This window comes from Diplotaxodon limnothrissa, linkage group LG8, assembly GCF_057381915.1.
Source record: "Diplotaxodon limnothrissa isolate DT_005_m linkage group LG8, D_limnothrissa_male_GT1.1, whole genome shotgun sequence".
NCBI classification, from domain to species: Eukaryota; Metazoa; Chordata; class Actinopteri; order Cichliformes; family Cichlidae; genus Diplotaxodon; species Diplotaxodon limnothrissa.
Genome location: NC_140603.1, coordinates 22,218,697 through 22,239,334, shown reverse-complemented (window position 1 = coordinate 22,239,334; position 20,638 = coordinate 22,218,697). Strand labels below are relative to the sequence as shown.

The 20,638-nt window shown below is 40.9% G+C and overlaps 1 protein-coding gene across 2 annotated transcripts in view; it reads right to left on the bottom strand.

Moving 5' to 3' along the window:
- The window catches only part of dock1 (dedicator of cytokinesis 1), a 201,025-nt gene that overhangs the window by 160,032 nt on the left and 20,355 nt on the right, over positions 1-20,638 (bottom strand). Inside the window, exons 2-13 of one of the 2 annotated variants that reach the window (XM_085361488.1) lie at positions 15,155-15,238; positions 14,796-14,836; positions 14,604-14,659; positions 13,711-13,807; positions 10,761-10,909; positions 10,022-10,157; positions 6,326-6,483; positions 5,992-6,073; positions 5,354-5,489; positions 4,118-4,190; positions 1,515-1,654; positions 29-154 (exon numbers count right to left, since the gene is read on the bottom strand). In XM_085361488.1, coding sequence (XP_085217614.1) covers positions 29-154; positions 1,515-1,654; positions 4,118-4,190; positions 5,354-5,489; positions 5,992-6,073; positions 6,326-6,483; positions 10,022-10,157; positions 10,761-10,909; positions 13,711-13,807; positions 14,604-14,659; positions 14,796-14,836; positions 15,155-15,238 — 1,278 coding nt within the window. The remainder of the gene's footprint in view (positions 1-28; positions 155-1,514; positions 1,655-4,117; positions 4,191-5,353; positions 5,490-5,991; positions 6,074-6,325; positions 6,484-10,021; positions 10,158-10,760; positions 10,910-13,710; positions 13,808-14,603; positions 14,660-14,795; positions 14,837-15,154; positions 15,239-20,638) is intronic. The other variant, XM_085361489.1, reaches the window with a different exon arrangement.

Here is a 20,638-nt window from a genome sequence, read left to right as displayed (position 1 = left end):
AGGCAGCAAAGGGGAAGCTTTTTAAAACCTGGCATAATTATCTCAGGGAAGCCCATCTTGCGAGCCACGGCTGTTGATCGGTCCACAAGGTGAGGGAAATCCTTTCTTATCTGATGGATGTCTCCAGGAAGCAGCTTCAGAGTGACCCACAGGCCTGGTAATGGAAACAAGAAAAGGAAGTGAGGCATCAAGTAAAGCAGTATGTCATGAGGAGACAGGTAAAGAGGCATGAATCAACTCTAGGGAAAGTGATTCATTTTTGTGCGTTTTGCTTGGTTCAAAGTTGGGTGTGATAAGCTGCTGTGACTAAAAGCTACGACACAAGTACGGTTTTATTGTATTAGAGAGAAAATCTCTGAACTATTTATAGTCTATATTGTTTTCATTTCATCTGTTTGTACCAAGTCTTTTAATTTTTCTTTTTTTAAACAATCTGACACCAGTAGCTGCTCTGACTTTCTTCTGATTGGGAGAAATCCTTGGCTCTTTTTCCAAAATGCATGGCAAGCCAGTTTCAGCTCTGTAAGCACATTTAAAGGTGGCTTCACGCACTCTTAATATTCTCTAGGGGGGGGGGGGGGGAAGACCCACAGAGTCACAGCTTTGAAGAAGAAATGACTGAATGGATCAAATTAAAGCAGTCTGTAGTGCCCTTGTTCACAGGCCACAAGAATGAGTGGTCCTTGTGAACCTTAGAGACTTTATTCACTTACACTTTATGGGCCCCTTATTGCTATGAGTGACAAATCCCTCACTAGGTTAGCTGGAAGTCTTTTGATATGCGGACATGACCGAAACAGCTGCTGCGAGTACTCCACTGTTCTTCCCAGCGAGGGTCAGGGCAGACCTGACATTTATCCAAGTACGTCTTCATTGGGCGTGACAACACCATGGAGACTGTCATGTTATTTCCCCTCCTCAGCAGCACAAATCCCTCAGATGGTGAAGGTTGTTCTTCTCAGCACAGATGTCGAGTCCTTGATAAGCGCCATTCTTCACAAAAGTCTCAACAGCTTAATTAACAGCTGGATCGCTTGGATGAGACCGACTATTTATAGTGTGAGCAGTAATTTATGGTGTGAGCGCTAAGAGTAAATTGTGTTTTTCATTAGCAAGTGGAACAGTTTTACTGCCTTGCAAGTATGTTGGGGTTAATAGTACCTTGTACAAAAAAAGATCTAAAACAAAAAAATAAGGCTTGCACTGACTTCAAAAAAAGATTTTTAGCAGCATCTGATTTAATAAAAAGATAAAATAGATTTTTTTCTCCTGGTTCATGTGAGGTGACGATGGCAAGGACAATTTCACAGAAAACTGGGCTTTTTTCTGATGTTTTGAATTAAAAGAAAAATTCTTGACTAAATGAAACCCAAATGAAAGAAGAAAATAAAAGAAAGAAATAATAATTTTATAACAGTTTTTCCGTCGCCTGTACAAAGTGTACAAACGCCCGATGTAGTGAGGCGAGTTTCTTCCTTGGCCTCGGTTCCTCTATCAGAACTGTTGCACTGTACCTTGGCCCTTGTGATTGACCTCTTTGGCGGTGATAACTTTGTTGATGACTGTCTGGAGGAAGTCATTCTCCCCTGCCACCCTGGGTGAAAAACGGGAGATGTTCAGCTGCTTGTGGCGAATGGCGTCATCCAACGCTAGCCTGCAGTACGTACACACCAGGCAAACACCACGGAGAAGGAGAGGTGGCAGGAACAGGAGGAGGAAGAGGAGAAGGTGGAGGAGTGGGGCAGGAAGAGCCATAAAGTGATGGTTGTAAGAAGGGGAGTGGGATGAGGGACAGACAGAGAGAAAAGAGAGACACACCGAAGAGTGATGCGAATACCATGACAGACACAAAGCCACTTGTTAGCAGTTAACAGCGAGCCAGGATGGGTCATGAAAGAAACACAAAGAAAAATGATCATTTAGGAAATTAAGTCCAGTCAGTATCCATAGAGCAACAGTATCAGAGTGAATGCTGACTTTCCCAAGTTTGATCTTGGTTGGGTTTTTTTCCCTTTTATTTTTAAAGATGCAACCCCCCCCCCCTAAAAACCCCCAGAAAAAATCCAATCTCAGAAACACACTCTGCTTAGCATCAGAAAAACACTTAAATATAAGTACCAAGTATAACATGTTTTGTACTCCGTAGGGCAACAAATTCATTGAAACAGCTGATGCACAGAGCATAAAAAGTAGCAGATGTGATCTGGGAGGCACCACATGTGTGGCAGCTGTCACAGGAAAGTGTGTTGTGAGCAAAGATGGCGTCTGCTGTGTAGAGGCTTCTTAACAAGCAGAAGGAGATGAGCATGGAGAAGACGACTGTAGTGATGCACGGAGGAAGCAATAAAGAATCTCTGCCCCTCGCACTGTTTTCAGTGTCTCCCATCTTAAACCAAAATCAGCCCGAGCAAGGAAGATGAATAAGCAACAACAAACATTTGCACATTCAGACACTGAATTCACTCAAACATTGTACAACAACCACCAAAAGACAGATTTTGACTTAAATTTGCATTTCTAAAATTATGTTACCTTTAACCTTCAAAATGTCAAAACTGAGTGGCCACTTGATTAGTTACACCACTGGTTGTTCATACAAATATCTAATCAGACAAACACATGGCAGGAACTTAGTGCATTTAACCATGTAGAAATGGCCGAGACGACCTCCTGAAATTCAATATGAGCATCAGAACAGGGAAGAAAGATGATTTAAGAGACTTTGAACATGACACGGTTGTTGCTGCCAGATCTGATGAGTCTTAATTTCTGCTGCAACACCCAGAGGGCAGTGTCAGAATTTAGTGTAAACAGCATGAAAACATTGATCCATCTTGCCTTGTATCCAAGTTTCAAGTTCTTGGGACACTTTGGGCTCCTTAGTGCTAACTGAGCACCGCTAAAACACCACAGCCAAGTATTGTAGCTGACCATCTCCGTCCATTTATGACCACAGTGTACTCATCTTCTGATGGCTGTTCCAACAAGACAACGAGCCACGCCCCAAAGCTCAAATGACTTGAAAATAACAAGTTATTTGTACTTCTTGGCCTCCACGGTTACCAGATCTCAATCCAGTTGAGCACTTCTGGTATGTGGTGGAACAGGAGATTTGCATCATGGATGTGTAGCTGACAAAGCTACAGAAACTGTAATGCTATCATGCAAATTTTGCAGCACCTTGATGAACCTATGCAACTAAGAATAAGGCAAAAGGGCTTCTAAACTGATACTGGCAAGGTGTAACTAATAAAGTGGCCAGTCACTATATGAACTTCCTGGAGCCCAAGAGGATGCCTTTAAATTAGGGACTTGGCTGGCTAACATCATTAATCTAAAACAGAGAATATCCGTCAATTTCAGTATCTCACAATAGCTGTCATTCTTTTTCCTGCCACTCAACTATCGTTTATTACTGAATTGACATGTCAGTACAGCTTGTTTGTTTTTTTACAACAACTCAATTGAGTCTCAAATCTAATGTCTGTAAGATTATTGCCAATTTAACCTATTTAAATTTCTGTTTGGCTGCCAGAAGCTAAATCACACCACTGTGTCACGTTCTCTAAACGGCTCCCTCGCTTCCTTGAAAACACATTATTAAGCTTCTGTTTCAAAACTTGCTCTGTTTTTGAATGGCAATTATTCACACTTGGACATAAATAACTCCTTGTAAAACCTCCTCTAATTTCCATGATTTATGCTCACAGATAAGCCCATTAAGTGAGGTGATCAGCAAGCTAAACTGCCTGAATGTGAGGCATTTCAATTATGCAGGAAATCACGTTAAGAAAAAAGGTTGCTCTGCCTCTTTACACTATCCTACAAAAATGGTAGCAGTTAATGAGATTGCCTTAATTGGGTCAGCGGGGAATAGGGGAGTGTTACAGTCTTAAAACCCCTTCTAATCTGGCGTCAAGGAGACAAAACTTGTAGAAAGAAAAACGACACTACCTTTTCGGATATACAGTGTATACCTAAAATAATGGATGAAATTTTAAGCCATAAAATGTATCAGTCTTGCTTCTTTTATTTATTTTTTGGCAAGTTTATCCAAAACTTAAAGGACCTCTATGTTAAATGTGATTTATTTTGTGCTTCAGCACAATGCACTTACGGCTGAAATGGGATAAAGTGCTGCTTATCCTCGTCGTCCATTTTGCCTGTTATGATGTCAGTGACATCCATTACTGTGGAAAAAGGAGAGAGGTGGGGGTTAAAACGTTCTCAAGGCCTGCAGAGTGTAGCGTGGCTATGAAAGAGATCCAGAAAACTGCATGGTGGGCCACATCAGGGGGTAAAAGCTGTCTCAGCCAATGTTGGGATTTTCTTTGATGAGCACTAATTAAGTCAGAGGCTGAGCTGTGAGGAGAAAATCTGAGTAGTGGTTACGATGTGCACAAGCCTTTTGAAGCTTAAAACAAACAATGATTAAATATGAAATGAAGTTTCTTTAAATAGCTGTTACAGCGAAATGAACAGGAAGATCATAAGGTGACATAGCATACGGCTTTGAGTAGAGTTATCACAATATGTCAATAAGATACCACCGCAAGGATGCGAGTAGCAGCCTCATGGTGTAATATTAAACAGAATTATGTTAGATGCTAGAATGATGAGTCCTTCTTTACAACAAGACGCATGATTATTATTATTTTTTTTCCAGTTTGCTTTGTTTGCGCGTTTGAATGCAGGCATTTGAGTCGGAAAAACCTGACAGCAGAGCTTGCCGACGAAACAGGAAATGCATTCTCAAGTCTGTCTGTTGGACAGACCAACTAAAGATAACACAAACATAAAAATGACACTGACGCCAAAGTTTACAGCAGGTCACCTTAGCTGTGTGAGAGTCAGCAAACCTTTATAATTGTGCCTAAAAAAAGAGCGAATCTCAAAAAGCGTTCCATCACGCTGTGTACAGCGGCAAATAATGATGATGTCTAAAGATAGGCCATCATAAATCAGGCTGTCATTTACCTTCCCCTCAAGTGGCACTGGAAAAAGGAAAAAAAAAGACACCAAGAGAGGGGCGTAATTTTCTCTGTTGGATAACTGTGGGCAAAATGGCAATCTAATTAGTTTACGATACGCCTGGCAGCTTGCCAACAGGCAATAAATCAAAACTTTCTCTCTCTCCCCCCCCCCTTTCATTTAGCTGGAAACCTCTCAATTTTACCCAAATATATTTACTCAGCCACGCAAGGCACAATACTTACTTTTACCACAATGCAAAACAAGAACTGGTACACATTATGATATTCAAGCAAAGCCGGGGCTCTATACAGAGCAGCTTATTTCACGCAGATCTTTAGAACAATAGATTATCATGAAGTCTCCGTGCTGTCTTCTGTACCTGCCACTCCAAAGGGTCTTCTCAGACCTGACGTCAGCTTCTTGGTGTTGTTGTCTCGTAGCTCCATCCGTCCAACTCTTACAATCTGACACACGAAGCTGATCTTTTCTCTCTTCAGATCTTCGCTACCCAAGTCCTGAAGAGGTGTAAAGGAGAAAAAAAGTTCTAACAAAGCGCCTTAGAGTCACTACAAATCCCGGGCTGTTTCAATCAGATTGTACAACATAGGGATGAAAATCCTCTGGAAAACACAATTGGATTTAAAGCCCCATCTGACAGCAGCCTTTATCTGATCGATTAATAGCACTTTCTGCGGTGAAAATGAGTTTACGTAAAAGCCAAACATTTTACCGCAAATTGCTTCAGCAACATATGTGATTGTGTCCACAGATTCATTTTTCCAAACCTTGGAAAGTCCTCCCAGTGGGCTCACACTGACCCTTCTGCCCTTGGGCGTCCATCAGATAGAGGTCTTAGTAAATACATACAGAAAGCTGGGCTCTTTCTGAGAGAGCTTAACAAATACAGGCTCTGCAAACAGGCTCGCACGTGCTTCGTAACATGGCTGAATAAACAGTGAACTACAGGCGAGTGTGCGCACACTATAATCACATGCATTTACACATCCAAACACTCACTGTGAAGACTGCCCGCAGATTATGAAGCTGGTCGATGTCTTTTACTAGGCCACAGCTTGACCATTTTACCAAGTAGTTTTCACTGTAAGGGAGAGACGTCAGGGGGGAGGAGCATGACGTTCACAGGTGAAACAAAAACAATACAGTGAATTCAGACACCGAGATTAACAGCATTAACATCAGTTTCCTTCAGAGCTACAGAACCTTGAATGTTAATCCAGACATTAGTCTGCTTGACTAATGCTGGAGGCATATGTAACACTCCTCAGCTGAGCAGCTCAACACAATAATTTGCTGTCACAATCCTGAAGCGTGAATAAATGAAAGGGTTTACCTGATGAACTTGGACTCCACTGGGTCGTAAAGCGACATGAGCACCTCTGCATCTTCGCCAATCTTACACACCACATTCTTCAGAGTCACAAAGAGGGCGAAAGCTGGCGTGGAAGCGAACTTTGCTTGCCTCGTCAGATCAATATTCTGCTTCTGAGACTGAGAAACAGAGAAACGGAGGGGAATCAGCAGTAGGGCTGGGCCATATTATACCGTTCACGGTAATACCGGTATAATGTTAGGCAACGATAGGAAAATGAAATATCGCGATAGAATATGAGTAAAACGCGCATGCGCAGTGCCTTTGTTTTCATACGCACATGGCCGATTGTTGAGTGAAACAGATGAACCAGAATTGGTTTGTAAAAATGGTGCAACTTCCGTGATGTGGAACTGGTTTGGTGTTTGTCCGTCAGATACACAACAAAGCACATTTTTTTGCAGAACATGCAAGCGGCCGTTCTAAGATGCTCTTAAATCTGGGAGTAATCTGGGTCCTAAACTCCGTATTCTTCAGGTCAAACAACACTGCAGCATCACTAAGAGTTAAAAACTGTCTAAATTCTTTCATCTTTAATAAAACGATCAGCATTGCTGCTTTACCAGGTGTAACTATGAAGTTTAACTTCCAGGCATCCATGAAAACAAAATGTATTACATTTAACGGAGTTAGAAGTTAGCAGGAAGCTAGCGGAAGTTAGCTCGCTAGTTTCGCTAGTTACCTAAGCATGATATTGCATGTTCTGACTAAGAGATTTCTGAAAAAATTCAAACGTACAGCTCTGCTATCACTTCCAACATAAATGAAGACAGGAAACTAAACAGCAGTGACGTTTGTAGGGTTACTGAAGTTTGGCTAGCTGGTATATAATGATGTGCTACGTGATCGCTAGCGACACAGCTATGTTAGCATAACATAAACAGTGAAGCTGGAGGACGAACACTAACACTTTTCCACTTATAAAAGTTAACGTGAAGGTTCTTCATGGTTAGAGACAAATGCAATCGCATGGCAGGATGCTGTAAACGGACCAAACTTCAGTCAGGAGAACAACTGAGATAATCCATCCACAATACGAGGTTAGTCATTAATATACTGCAACAACATGGGAATAGAGCAGCTACCAGAGAATTCAACATTAATGAATCAATGGTACAGAAGTGGAGGAAGCAAGAAGAATGAGTTTAATAAAGTTTGATTTATCTGACTGCTTTGTTTCGCTTAATGTGCCTTATAATCCCGTGCACCTTATGGTCCGAAAAATGCGTACTGCACACTGCAGTTTAATGTTGCAAAGCACCTCTTTTTAACTTCAGTGGATATTATACATGGTTATGCTCAGGATATGTCAGCCCATTTCTACTGGAAATGCCTTTTGGTTAAACTTTCAGCAAGGAATTTGCATTTGCACTGTTACATTTTTATAAAGCTTTAATGTACATAAAAACCAGCTTCTTGTTTAAGTGAAAATAAATGGAAGGTTGTCTTTTTGCGCTAGTAATGTTGTGGAGTTGTATTTTGTCTCACATCAATTATATCGTCGGTTATATCGTTATCGCAAATTTTCAAATATATATCGTGATAAATATTTTTGGCCATATCGCCCTGCTCTAATCAGCAGTATCACACGTTGTTCATGCGCAGCAGTGTATTGAGAGAGAAACAGTGCTGATGCCAGCTGTACATTGGATTAAGACTAGCCACTGTGGTTGGTTTTTGTTTTTTTACACACACACAAAAAATCTAACAAGTTAAAAAGCTCCTAATATCTTTCACATTGAATAAAAAGGCCTTTACATTTACTTGATCTCCAGGACTGCATATACAGTAAAAGAACCTATTCCCTAGCGTCCTTCAAAAATATGCTGCGGTCACGTCATTAATATTCATCGTGTTGACCTGGACACTTTCTTATTGGCCATCCATATGCATTAAAGACCTCCAAAGGAAAGGTCACGTACGATGAGACCACATAACTGCAGGGCACTTAGTGGCTGGCACTCCCTACATACTGCAAACTGACATTCAGGTGTGGCACACCACTGATAAGCCAAGTAAAATAGATTGGGAATCTGGCACGGCTCCTGACTTTCTAAAGAAATCAAGCATTTTAGTGTACCAGGATTGGCTCAATTTGTCCTACTTTTAATCCAAAGTTGTTCAAATGCCAAAACCCCATCGCAGATTGAATCAAAGTGGTTTAGGTCATCTTTTTGGAAAACGGAACGGTAAAACAATCTGTATGGATGTGCATCAGTACAGATGGGTTAAAAAGAGGCAGTGACAGTGTTATCATACCAATGGCTGATGTGTTTAACATGTTAACCCCTTTAGTTTAGCATTTTATCATGCTATCAAAACACACACGCACACTTTAGCAATAAACACAAATCACAGGGAATGTCGCTGTAATTTGTCATTAACTGAGGTACTGGATACAGTGAAACATCCGCTTCAGGTGAACAGTCTATAGCAGCGGATTTTCACAGACCGGCCTTTAAGGTGTCGCGGATAAATACAACAAAATAAAATGATATGACCAAGACACAAACTGTGGTATTTTATAATTATAATAATAAACACAAATTCACTGTGCAATTGTGTAACTTTATTAGCAGCGTCCTCCTGAACATTGAGAGTAACATCCTCCTCTCTGCTCCTTATTGCTCTCTAATCGCTATGGTAACGCGGAAATATTCCTTTCAAAATAAGACACACAACTTCAACACAGGGAAAAAACGCAGGGGAACCGTGTTAACGATAATAACCCTAAAAACCATAAATTTCATACCCAAGCATCAACTCTCGCGGCCCAGTACCGAACGACTCACGCCTGGGGGTTGGGGACCGCTGGTCTAAGGCACACAAAAACTACTGGTAACTGAATCAGTAAAGATTATCTAGTAGTTGAGACTGGACCAAAGGGGTGTACCATGGAAGCTAAAGTCACATCACCACTAATCTTAGCCATTTCGTGGCTAAAATTACAGATATTATTTTGGATGAAGAATGGCAGATATTATTGCAGAAGACCAGCTCATCATCTTTTACAGTGACATAAAAAAGTAAGTAATAAAAAGAAAGATTGAAACAGCTGTGCCCAAACTGCACAGAAAACCAAACAACTTTTGTCAGATGTCCTTACTGTGGAAATCTGTGATTACCCTTCTTGTTTTTATTTCTTTTTTAATGCAAACACTATAATCGTGCTTGATTGACCAGCTGAGATTCGATGACGCAGAAGGAACAAGATCATGATGTGATCTGTGTTCATTCACACTGTGCGCTAATGGGCATTTGCTAAGCTTTAATATAGTATCTGGATAATAGAGCTGTCCCAAATACCATATTCTGGGCCTTGGAGGTTCAGTAGTGCTGAACAAGAACAATAATAATCATTAGGAGTTGCTAAATGAGACTTAACTAGAGATACTGGTGCTGTGCTTTGATTTCTGCTGATATCAGAAGCGGGACAGCTAAACTACATACCAACAAAAGTGTTTTGTTTTTTTTAAACTCCCTGGATTTGTTATATTTGCTAGCCACTTAAAAAATAGCTGCTGCTGGTTTATGAAAAGTCACAAAGTTGGCAACAGTAAATTTCAGAATCGAAAAACTTGCAAATCAAATGTCTTTCCAACAAGCAAATAACAGTAATATATTCAGTTTTTCTCTCTACTGAGTTTGTCTGTTTACCTTCTCCTCTTGGATCCGGTCCTCAATTTGTTTGGAAGCTGCCTCGTGTGCCCTGAACAGGCTGATGGTGCTGGTGAGCTCTGGGTCCAGTATGTTCCCATCTTTGTCTCTGACCACCAGATCAAGATCCAGGTACCTTGCATAAATAGAGGGTAGAGTTAACAAGCGCTCAGACCCACCAAGACAGTGTGCATTTGTCAGAAAGGAAACAACACATTTTATTTATAAACATGTACTCCTGTCACCTTATTTCCTGCCCAAATTCTACTTCATATTCATAACCTCGGCTCCACTGTTTTCTTTCGAAACCTATCTTTCTGCTATGCAGGGGAGCCAGAAAAAACAACAGTATATGTCTACATATACTCAGTGCTGCATTTCATCAGCTGATCACTACTTGCTTCTGAGGGAAAATTCATTTCTCTACCTGGCCAAAGGTTCAAAATTTCATCACAGGAGCAGAAAAGAGCTTCACGATTTTCATTTCCAACTGATTTTCTAGGCCCACTGCAGATAGTGCAAGAGCTGTCATTTCATGATGGAATACAGTGCAGTTTGCTGAAGCTAAACCCCATCAGTTTGTTCTCAAGCTAAGTGATGACCTGTCATTTTCTATTGACTGACACTGCTGACCTCTTCCAACAAGACTTGTTTTTTCCGGATAGATTTGAGGATAAAGGGATATAAGCCATAGGGAGAGAAGGAAAAATATAAAACACTCTCACAGCTGAAGACTCACTTGTTGCCATAGTCTATCTTGGAGGTGACTTTCTGTTTGAGCTCACTCAGCTCGTCCTGTGGGAGGGTGCCGGACAGAATCTGTGAACGCCATTCGATGAGGTCGTAGATCATGTCACGGACACAGTTGAACATCTCACGCTTGTCTCCCTGTTAGGCAGAACAACAATGTACAGCTTAGACACATTAGGAAAAGCTAAGAAAAAAAGTTTGAACTCTAGTAGAAACTTGCACCTCAGTTTTTGGCTATAATGTGGTGATAAGCACCAGCCAGGGCAGGGAAGATGATGACTTAATAAAAACCTTTTTTGTGTATCCGCAATGTTTGTTGAAAGTGTGTCTCTACACTTTTGATATACTTATTTTAGTTTAAATGTAACTTTTATTTATTAAAGAAGTCATGTAAAGACTGTATATATAAGATGGATGTAGCTTCCAGGCATAAAAAGTGAAGCAAATGTAATGACCACTAGAGGGCGACTCCCATGGTTGTAAAACAGGGGTGTCCAAACTCCGGTCCATTTTTAATTGGCCCGCAAATAATTTTATAAATAGAATAGAATATGGCCCGCACTTCAACTTTTGCTTAAGTGTATTGCACTTCTTAGTTTTAACACCAGGGGGAGCTACTGTTGATCAAGGCAGTTGCTCCACCAAAAAGGACAATCACAGAAGAAATGTACCCCAAGTTACTAAACATGGCAGAACCAAAGAAGCGAAAGGTAGAAAGTGAATGCAGAAAATTTCAGACACGGTGGGAGAGCGAATATTTCTTCAAAGAATTCAAGGGGAAGTGTGTCTGTTTGATCTGCACTGAAACTGTGGCAGTTATGAAAGAGTATAATGTACGACGTCATTATGAAACCAAACATCAGGCCTATGCATCCTACACTGGTGCTGAGCGAGAGGAGAAATTAAAGCACAGGGTAGCTCTCCTGCGTGGTCAGCAACAGTATTTTTTTCGTGCTCAAAAGGTCCAGGAAAAGGCTACAATAGCCAGCTATGAGGTCGCCCAACTCATCGCAAGACATGGCAAGCCTTTTTCAGATGGAGACCTCATAAAACACGGCCTCGTTAAAGTCACCGAAATAATGTGCCCGGAAAAAGTGCAGGACTTCAACAACGTCAGCATGTCCAGAGATACGGTTGTGCAACGCATTGAAGACTCGTCAGCCAACATTAAACTGCAACTGTCTGATAAAGCTGTGCTTTTGATTTTTACACCATCGCATGCGATGAGAGCACCGATGCCACAGACGCCGCACAGCTGCTATTTTTTTGCGGGGAGTGGACGAGAGCACGAGCGCTTTAGGTGAGTAAAAACATATATTCCACAGTACCCGTGTGTTAATGTGCAGGTACACATGCTTCAAATATCAATAATGCGCATCAATTCTGTCACTACCGTGCTTTTGCGCACAACTTTCTTATATGCGCTTTTCTTGTTAACACACAGAGTACACACCGCTGTGCACAGCGCACGCACATGTAGTCAGCTGATCTCATCTGATGCAGATTTGCTCCTTGATCAAGTGACATTTGTCCGGATTTTTGGCACGAGTGGCATACGATCAGCACCGCAGCTGGATGGCCCGATTTACATACCCAGCGCAGCTGATACTCACCAGAATAATTTACTAAAATATATGCACTCCTGTTATTAAGTCCAGTTCAGTCTGTTAATGTTGATAACGGTTTCAAACGAACGTTAATAGGTGTGTTGCTAAGCCTAATAACTTAAATAACAAACTTGAAATGTACCCGTCCCATTTTCCCCTTTGTTGTTTTTTCTCTGTGCTGTAAATCTTCTGTCTAAGAAGAAATCTGAGGCTGCTGTTCTGAGAATGAGCTACCAAAGCTTTTTCTGAATAAATCAATAAAGATCCATTTATGGAAAGCTGTGATGAAGGCAGTTTCGTCTTTAATTATATTCAACAATATAACATATTCGACCACTTTTAAGTGATTTTTCTAACTTTAATACACTAAAGTTAAGGTTATATACCTAATTTCTAGTAAGTGGCCCAGCCCCTCCTATATTTTTATGTATGTGGCCCTCAGTGAAAAAAGTTTGGACACCCCTGTTGTAAAACAACACCGATTTTATAGAAGTCTGTGGAAGGATAGCCCTGCCCTGTCTATCGCCCTAGTAAACAGTTTCAAGATTAGTTTATGGACTGAATCGGTTTAGATTCATGTTGAATATACAACATCACTTCACCCTATAAGTTATAGCCCTCACTCGTGCCTAGGAACACGATAACATTTAATGTTTCACCATGTGATAAGTTGCTAGCATCTGAGCACTCAGCATCCCTCAATTTTTCAGTTAAATGCACACTTCAGTCGTCATGTCCAGTTTTAAAACAGCAAGATAACAAGAAACTGCTGAATGTTCCCCTGGCAACCACACAAAGTTCTTGTGACCTACGGCGACTGCTAAATGACGAAATTCTAAGTGCAATTTGCTAGGGGGTTGGTGTTGGGGAAATACACTTTTTTTTCTTAGTAGGGGTCACCTACTGGCCTCTAGGTCTGTGTGGCTGGGGATTTATTGGTACCAAGCAAACTGCTGTGTTTATGGCTTCATAACAGGGCTTTGCTAACCAATAGGTGACGGCACAGTGGCTCCATTTTTCTTTTATAGTCTTATACTTTTATGTTTTTCTCTTACCCATTTTCTTTTATTTCTATAGATACAAGTGAGTCCAGGTAAGCTGGTTACAAGCAAAAATCTGTTAAAGCCACTGAGTCAGCATAAAATAATAGATTTTTTGTATTTTACAGGAAATCCTCCAAATAGTATTTACCAATAAACATGAAAATATGACAAAAAACAATTGGTGAAATAGAAATAAACACAAAAAAGGGCAAATAAACCATAAAATAATGCACATTATCATTTTATTAATGTGTGTGTGTTTCCACTGGAGGAGCAAAGGTTGGCTTACCACATATAAGTCCCTCCATATTGTAGCCCACTCCCGCAGTGTCGTGGTAACCTCTTGAACCAAGGGCAGCTCAGTGGGAATGACTGTCTCCTTTTGCCTGCAGTGACAAAGAATGATTTTATTTTATTTATTTATTTATTTTTACAGTGATTGTGTCCCGTCTGCCCTTTCCTCTCCACATTAAGGCCAGGATTATACTCCCTTACACACAAAGAGAGCTGCAGATAGCATGGACAAGTAGGTATTCTTGTTATATTACTCCATTCTGCTTGGAGTTCTCTTGGAAGTTCTCTCTCTCAGTTAGCTGTATTGTAGCAGCTGTAACAGGTGGATAAATCCACACAGTCACGTCATCACTTGGACCCAAGTAGACCATTAAATAGTCAAGGACGCACAAAGTATAACATAGGTATAAGATTCATAAACGGACAAGTTGTGTGAGAAGAAGAGAGTTTTCAGCGTCGAGCGTAATCATCACATACATGTTCCTTATACTATATCAGTAAAATCCAACTATTAAAAACATATCAGTGCCTAAAGATTCTCAATTTAATTCAAAGATTCTGAAGTTTGGGTTTCATCTTTGTGTTGTGCTGGTGAAATCAAAGAAGACAGACCAAAACAAAAACAGCTTCGCAAGTTGCACCAAAGCGAACACACATGTCACATCACATCAAGCGCAGACCTTTCCACTGAAACAACCTCCGAGGGTGTCTACAAACAACTTGCACTTTATCTAGTCCCTAATTTTCTCAGCAGATCTATCAACTAAAAAACTTGTTATGTACTTGCTTCCTGTTTGATCCCTGGTGCCATCTTTAACACTGTTTGTTGCTCCTGATAAATATAATATAATAAAGAAGCATTCAGAAATTTGACTTAGCAGTACTGACCCGCTGCCCTCGACCGTGGCCTCTTTCAGGTGTATGTAGCAAGCGGGAAATATGCCCTGGAAGAGAAAGAGATCGAAAAGAGACGTAAGTGTAAAAGCCGAAAGAGCATTTGAAGAACTGAAAAACTGAAGTTGTAAAGTTCAAATGTGTAAGTAGCAAATTTAAGTGTTTAAAATGTAGTTTTTTGCTCACCTTTTTGGATTTTCTCCTCAGCCTATAGCCTCTGTACCAGTCTAATAAGGAGAACAGTTACAAACCATGTTACACAAGGAGAAAAAAACCCTCCTAAAACAAATCACAGTTTGCTCCACTAAACATTCTTTTGTTTAAATAAAGGATGACACTAAAGAAGGAAATAACAGTTCTTCCACGATGCAAAACATCAGACCAACTCATGGGTCTGGGATTACTATCGCCTGCCTTTACAGCAACTAAATATCATTATCACACAATTGATTCTTAGAAATGTACAAAAACTTGACAGAAAAGCCGATGTCCAATGTTGTCGTGTCAGCTCCGATTAAACGTGGCATCAGTAAGCCTGTTCTCACCTTCATATGTCTCAAGTATGTGCACTGTGTCTCCGATCTGCAGTGACAGCTCCTCCTCTCCCCGGGCATCGTAGTTATAGATTGCTGGAGAAGGACGAGAGAAGACAATATAAGAGGAGGAGGTATTACAGCAGGAGGAAAAAGGCAATAAAGTGTTTGGCTCCCTTGTGGCGCTAATTGTGTGCCACTGCAATGTGTAGTAGAGGCATCACACATATACTGGATGTCCACCCACACAGTCTAACACAGTGATGCTTGGGCCTGGCACCTTCAACGCTGTAATATCAACATATTTTTTTCCCACCTACTGAAAACAAACCAATAAATATGGATAATGCCAAAACAAAAATGATGACAGTAACTTTATGGTGTTCCTGATATATATATTTGTTTTAAACTGCTCTCAAACAACAAGAAGATGATTTATATGTTAAGAAAAATATACAGTGCTCTCAGAATTGTCTGAAAAATGACAAACATAACCTGTCAAATCATATGAATTTATAACAGAAAAAGTTGTGTTGGGTTCTACCGGTTATTATTCAGTTATGTGTAATGATTAATAAAGTAACCACCAAAGTTTGAAATGATTTGTATGATGCAACTTTAAAGAAAAAAAATGTTAAAAGACCAAGAGAACGAATGTGGACATTTTAACACGCAGATCAAAAAGCAAATCACAGATCCTTTGAAATTTCCAACAAATCTATTGAAGTCTCCAATGCTTCCAAGAAAACAGAAAACATATGTTGTAGGGCAACAAAATAACATCAGCTTGGCAAAAGTAAATCTTCCTATCTAATGTCTATTTTATACCCAATTAGGACATTAAAGGACTCGTTTCTTGAAGTCAACCAATAGAGCGCAGGCTATTAACTCTAAAGCCACTGAATCCAGTGCCAACACACACACACACACACACACACAGTCAGAGCTCCATCAACATGTCAAGGTCAAATTATAAAGACAATAAAATCCTGACTGTTGACACTTGTTCTCTCATTCAGTGAGCAGTAAACAATATGTCACCGTCAAACAGCCAAGCCCAGCACCTGTCTGTCTAAGAGTGCACAATTGCCCCCCACCCCCCCACACACAGACACACACACACTGCATAAAAAGTAAACTGACAGGGGCTGTGGAGACACATGTTTGTGTGCATCTATAGGCACGTGTGCATGTCCTGCTGAGAGCAGGCACACCGAGGTGCTTCAACAAAGGTTTCCAGAGGTGAGTGACTGCTTAATTAAAATAGACCCTCACTGCAGGCACTGGAGCCTTCCCAGCATGCCGATGGTGAAGCAAGTGAATCAACCATTTCCTTTCTCAATTACCTGCCATCTGAAGAGTTCACTGTACTTCATTAAACTATCACACAGCATTTTAGCTCTTTTTATGTTGAAAAACAGTCAGTTAGCAATTTAAATACTTCTGGAAAGTCCAGGTCATTTTCAGATAATTTGCAATTAATGATAACTGTGATATTATTGGGATTTTTAATTCTGTTTAAGGTAAAAGCATTAAAGAACACAATTAGTGATTTATGCCAGATCATAGTTACAAAGCAGCTTTGATTATGCAAAGTTCAAATTAGCAGTATGTGTGTCAGCTAGAATATAAGTCGGAACATTTTATAACAATCCCCTTGGTCCTGTCCTATTCTGTCACATGTTTTCCCTACCTGCTGGATCTATGACACCTTTCAAAGCTGGATCTCCACCTGCTTTGGAAGGCACTCTAACCCCACTGTCTTGGACCGAAGCTGGCTGGAGATGCGTATCCGCTTTATTGCCACTCAAACCAGCTTCTCACTTAATTGTCAGGATGTGATATTCGTTACTGAGGCTGGTGATTATATTGTTCAGCTATTCATTTGTCACAAAGCACATGGCAAATAAAATATCTGCAGAGAAGCAACGAATACTCTAAACGTGTGAAAAGCACTGAGGTAATGTGGCAGAGAAAATGACAAATTCAGACGTTCAGCATGTGCACGCAGCCTTAATCGTTACAGTGCATGCAGTAAAGAACCTCACTGCATCTAGAGGGCATAAAAACGCATGTGTACCCATTTGATTCAGGCCTGTGTGTATTTGCATGTACGCGTGCATATCCACGGTGCATTTTGCGCATCCCAGAACAATCCAACGAGTCCACTGAATCTACCAGAACATGACCCATGGGCTGACAATGGAGCAACAAAGGCCCTAGGAAATGAATTCAATGGTACCACACTGAGATACAAAAGGCACCAAGAGGCCTAGAAAGCAACAAAACATCAAAAAGGGAGGTGGGATTAATCTGTGTCGAGGCATCACAGAGTAGCCCAGTCACTCCGCATGCACTGCGCGCTCAATTAAACTATCATTAAGAGTAGCTGGAAACGTCTGTAAAGCCATCAACTGCATATGTATGTTTGTTTAAAACTAGGCGAGAGGGCCAGCTGATTCAGCACGAGCAGCAGGTGATCCGAGGGAGAAACAAGACACGAACCGCTCCAATAAAAAGATAAAGCATGACATTTTATCAGTAAATGAGAACTCTATAATCAGTGCCAATGAGACAAGTTTAATAGAGTTTAGAGAGTTGGCAAAATCGTCACTGGGCAAGAGGTACAATTGTAAAATGAACACAAACAACACCCTGGGAAGATGCTGACTGAGTGACGACCATCAAACTCTGACATGAGAGAAGATGGTGCAATTGAGCAGAGAAACTAAAATGCTTCTTGTCACGTGAGGATTGGGGGGGGGGCGGCTAAATGACAGCTCTGATTACTCATAAACCTGTATTTGCATACTCGAGTAATCTGATGTCAATTAGGAAGCAGTGAGGAAGAGAAAATCCATCAGAGGAAGAAGACGAAGAGGATGGGGAAGTGGACCGTATTCTCCCTAGAGTGTGGCATGCAAATGATTTTCTGGGAACGGGATAAACAGTAGCATCATTTGGACGGGGCTCATTACCATACATAACGTTGTGCATAAGGCTGTGCAAACTCGGAGAACGTTATCATCATAGGAAACAAGTGAGGAATCAGATTACAGAACTCTCCACTTAGCCAGCAGTCTACGCCCTCTACACAATTATAAGCAGCATCGTCTAAAATTTGGACTGATTGTAATTCTACACTTTGGACTCACTAATAACTGGCACTAATCCACGTGAAGCACAACATACCATTACACTCAAACGATAACACAGTATGCTGAGGAAGGAGGGGTTTGAAAGGAGAGGGGAAAGGAAGTGCACGGAAAAGTGGGAAGAGACTGAGCCTCTTGATGTTTTGAGTAAAAGCCCACAGAGAGAGACAGCCAGGAAGTCCCAGACAACAGAGAAAGACAAGTGTGGAGCATAAGGCAGCTCTCAGCACCGGAAGGGCTTGGATTATACAGCACTGGAGTCAATGTGCAACTTCAGAATAAAAAGGCCCCCAGGAACTTATCCAATTTTTGTAACATAATTAGGGTTAAACTGCCATTAGTTTGTGTAAAGTAAAAGAAAATGAAAACTACAATAGTAGTTTTTCATACTTAAACACAACCAAACAGGAAACAGTAAGTGCAAAAGGAAATAAATCACAGCCTTCAGGTTCCATTGTAGTAAGTTTCAGCTTCATAACATCCAGATTCGATAAACCAAATACTAAACAACTAGCAGACTTTAGTTATCATGTTACTCTCTCTCAACAATCAACTGTTAACTTCAAGGCAAGTCCCTTCCTGTGCCTTTTTGAGCATGAGAAGCCAAATAATTAGCAAAGAATGTGAAGCAAATCGTTCCAGCGAGTCGTTTTGAGTGGCAACAATGACAAACTAGGCAGGGCTCCATACTTCATTGTTTGAAACCCACTGGAACCTACTAGTGGTTGTACTTCCTTACTTTGAAAGTTTGTGTTCTCTGACAAAAGAATGCGACCTCTGTCATGTTCAAAGTGGACCTATTATTGACATTTCTAGCTCTGTATTTTTTTATTTTTGAACTTTGCTTGAGTAGCTTTACGCAATTGACAGTTAAAATAATAAGTTCATGATTGATTTCATACTGGGCCAGGGCACAGCGCCACAGTTCATCTACTGTCTGAAAGAGGACACTGTAGCTCTCTTTATGGCGCCACACCTTTAAGTCATCTTCCTTTTGACTGTGTACCTCTCACTAACAGAAGGTGTTAGTGCTGCTACTGTCCAGTGACAGGGATAACAGTGGCACCTTTGCATTCACACATACATCAACAATTTAGAAACAGCAAAAACCTAACGTGTTCATCTCTCGAATGCGGGAAGCTGCCAGAACACCTGGAGAAACCTAACCCAGGCCCAGAATGGCAGGCACAAATCTCTTTACGTTTACAGCGATCACCCCAGCACCAGTGATAACATCTATCTATTAAAAAGACTTTCTATAAATACATTCAACTTGTAGAACCTGTCAGTAACTGGGAGCATGACCACTAACACTATACTGTTTTTTTTGGTTTTGTTTTTTTAAATATGAACTGAAAAGGGTTGCGCCAATTGCGCAAAATTTCAAATGTCAATACAAATAAAAAATGTGGACTGTGAGAAAACAATAATATACACTGAAATTGAGCGTGACAATCGGGATGAATAAAGAGCACTTTAATAAGCACACAGTGGGCTAAGAATAACCTTTTCCAGGCAGCAGGACTGAATAGAGGATGATTATTATACTCCTGCCGCACTACAGGTCTCCAAGGCAAGACGGAGGAGTCAGCAGAGAGGGGTTTTACATGCACGCAAACACACGCAGTCTCTGAAGGATATATATATATGACCATTCCAGACTAACTGAAGTGGTCTGAATGTAAAATGACACAGCTCTTACTAGCTAAAAGCATCAGACTACATTATACATCTGACCTTATAAAGCTGATGCAACTCAAGTTTCTGTGAAGCATCACCTCAGTGCACACAATGAGACATACCAGACCTCAAATAATAATATTCAGCATCAAACGCAGCCAAATTTAAAAAGAAAATAGTCGTTCATTTGCATAAACATCAACATGTCTTATTGGTGGTGTAATAGTAATAGTTTAAAGCAAGATTTCAAATACTAGAAACTAGAAACTGGTTCAGTGTCCAACATCTTGCATACAAATTGTTTCTGTGAACACATCTTCAGAACACGGGGTGTCCTGGAGGACATGGCAGGAGCCGAAAACAAGCATGCCTTCAGATCAAGCTTGTGTAGTCATTAGTATGGGCGAGTATGATCCGAGCGAGGTGCTGTTGCAGGTGTTTGCTGTGTTTTCCCGACGAGCCCAGTTGGTGGTGAGATGCAGTCGGCTGGAGCGAGCACTGCTGCAGCAGAGATCACAGGTATTCTTCGGGGACCTGCCATGTGCTATTAAGGTAACGGGGAGAGCACCAGTCTGGGGGAAGGGGCCGAGGACCAGGCCTTTGTACTGCATTTCTGGAACACCTGTGGACTTCTGCGGCAGCTCCTCTGTCTGATTTCACC